We start from the raw sequence: 2,756 nt of genomic DNA on the forward strand, positions 1-2,756 counted from the left end.
AAAAAAAAATTATGCCTATAAAACACTTGTTTTAGGTCCTCTGCTAAGAAAGATTTCATAACACACTGATTTTTAAATGAAATGTCATCCTGTAATAGTATAAAAATACATCTTTTCATACCTTTTCCATGTCAATAAGGGCAAAAATTAGGTGAGAGGCACAAAAATACAAACAGCCAACTAATTATCAGCTTTAATGAAAGACAGTAGTATTCATAATCTAGAAGTCAATGACCAAAATATTTAGATCATTTTTGAATGTATTATATATGGCAATGAATTAATTTTTCTCTCACTCTGTACTCAGCTCTTCATCACTTCCAGGTTCCTGGTGCTTACCACGAACTGCATCACAGATCAGTAGCGTTATGAACCTTATAGGGTCTCTGACACATATAACACACCCCTGGGATAGAGGTACAAGGTCAATGTCAGTGGAAACAACCAGGAAGGCACACCAGTCTTTGCCAAGTTGCAACTAGCCTCCTGCTCTGCCCTTGGTGATAACTTGTGCTAAACACTCCACTGACACCTGACACTTCTTCAGTGTTGCTTTAAAATAGACATTTAGTGCATGGAGAGCTTTCCTCACTTCCGTAACCTGTATGCTCTGAAAGGTATAAACTCAGACTTTCAGTGACTTATCTGAGCCTCTGTGAGGATGCAGACCATGTTAAATCTACTCAGGTTCTGGAACTGGCACACGTCCTATACATATCATCTCCCAACTCAAAACAGAGTGCCCATCCTTTTCCTCTTTTGGAGGCCTCATTAGTTCTGTGCTTCTCTTTTCATCTACAAAATGGGCAGGCCTATAAACCACAAATGACTGCAGAGCCCCACTGTTTCATATATCTAAGCCTCCCATGTAACTATAACTTATCAATTCTGCTCTTTCTGGCTGATCAACTGTATTCCATCATTGACCAGGCAGTTACTTTAATGGTCACATCTGCCCACTGGTTAATTCCTGAGGAGGATAACTCCTACATGCAATGTAGAAAACTGAACAGTCTCTTTCAGACTGGGAGACTGTATTAATTCCTGTCTCTATTTAACAACGACCTGGCTCTAAAGAGCCATGCCATGTTCCAAAGTCTCATCGACAAGGCCCTAGGGCTCCCACATTCAGACCACAAGACTAGGACAATGATATATATTCTGCAGATAGGTATCTGCAGAAGGCTCAAGAGGAGGCTCTCACAAAGACCAATGTTAAGATGCTCACACCAGAAGATAAACAAACTGGAGAGACCAAGTCTACACATTCACTTGCCTCGGTCTGGGGAATGGGATATTGCCACGGTGGATGAAGACAGGCGTTTACTCATGGGAGGCTCCGTTGGCTTTGGCAAATTCATAGTTGATGTTGAAAGTTTGTCACATGCTGCAGAGAAATGCATTAAAGACATTGGTATTCATCACACTACTGTAGAACCGAGAAACACATATCCCAAAGTGTCCTTCCTGTCCTCATCCACACACCTCCTAAATGCTGTGGCACAGTATGCTCTGCTTTCATCATCCTGGCATCTCATTATCCTAATCTGGAAACGTCCAGGCTACAGCAGCCCTTGGTCTGCAGCAATATCTCTGCAATTTCTTCACTCTGTTGTCATCTTCAATTTCAAACATTCAACCTCGCTCAATTGTTCAACTAAAGCCATGTTAATCCCACCAACAAATCATTTTCTTTTGTCTAGGGCTTTCTGTGTATGCTTACATCACAGGAAAACAAAACCAACCTGGACCCAGAGACAAATCACCACTGGAAAACGTCCTATGGTCTGACTGTCACTGCTTGCTGAAACCGATTCTTTTCTGAAGATTATCTGTAGCTCAGGTTGGAGAGAAATGAAATCTGCCCTCTCGGAGTTGTATTTAAATGCAGAACAGCCTCTTTAGTAGTTGGTTGGTTTTCTTTCTCTTACTTAGTAAGAGACAGATCAAAATGGTCCTTTCACAAATGCTTTAACTTTTTGAGGTTAGGATTTTAACAGGAGACCCTGAGTTTGCTGTTCTTATGTTCCAGTCATTATTTCAGACTGGTCTCTAAATTTAACCATCATAGCAAACAAAGAGATGCTGACAGTGCCCTGCCAAGCTATGTTGGAGCCTGAGGACAAAGGAAAAATGTGTGCTCTTGGTTGTAGAAAGAGCAAACTCATCAATAATATTTCCAAAATCTACTCCTCTGCTCATCTTGTTTTCACATGAGAGAACTGCCATGTTCTATAATTGCTGCTGACCAAATGACAATCTTAAATAATTTTTAATTAACTTAAGCTGAAGTAAAAGTATAATAAATTTGGTTTGGGTAGAAATAAAATATTTAAAATTGAAATGATGTTGTGAGTTTTAATACTCCTACTTTTTAATTTTTCCATATTTAAAGCTACTTTAATGTTTTGACAAAATTAAACATTAGAAATTACATAAAACCATGTATATAGGAGTGTACATTTTTCTTTTTGTTTCAGGCTCTGATATGGCTCAGCCCTGCTCTTTAGAAATGTGCTGTTTTGTTTATTATGGATTATTTTGCATTCATTTTGATTTTTAAAAATACCACATTAAGATATTATTTGATCTTGATTACTGAGATTTTTGGCATTCCCTTAAAATGTACGCTCTAGTCAAGTACTGTACCCATTTCACCCTGGCCCTGGCCCTGGGTGCTAATTCCCACTGGGTGATTACTCCACTCTCTGTGCACCTTTCTTCCCCACCCCACACCATTTTTTTTTTTTTTTTTT

At 39.1% G+C, this 2,756-nt stretch overlaps 1 protein-coding gene across 1 annotated transcript in view; it reads right to left on the bottom strand.

The window, feature by feature from the left end:
* Nucleotides 1-2,756, bottom strand: part of MAP7D2 (MAP7 domain containing 2) — a 120,457-nt gene that overhangs the window by 44,167 nt on the left and 73,534 nt on the right. The window contains 1 exon segment of the mRNA XM_017540662.2: nucleotides 1,277-1,387. Within this exon segment, the coding sequence (XP_017396151.2) occupies nucleotides 1,277-1,387 (111 nt within the window).

This window comes from Cebus imitator, unplaced genomic scaffold (genome assembly GCF_001604975.1).
Source record: "Cebus imitator isolate Cc_AM_T3 unplaced genomic scaffold, Cebus_imitator-1.0 Scaffold128, whole genome shotgun sequence".
Taxonomy (NCBI): Eukaryota; Metazoa; Chordata; class Mammalia; order Primates; family Cebidae; genus Cebus; species Cebus imitator.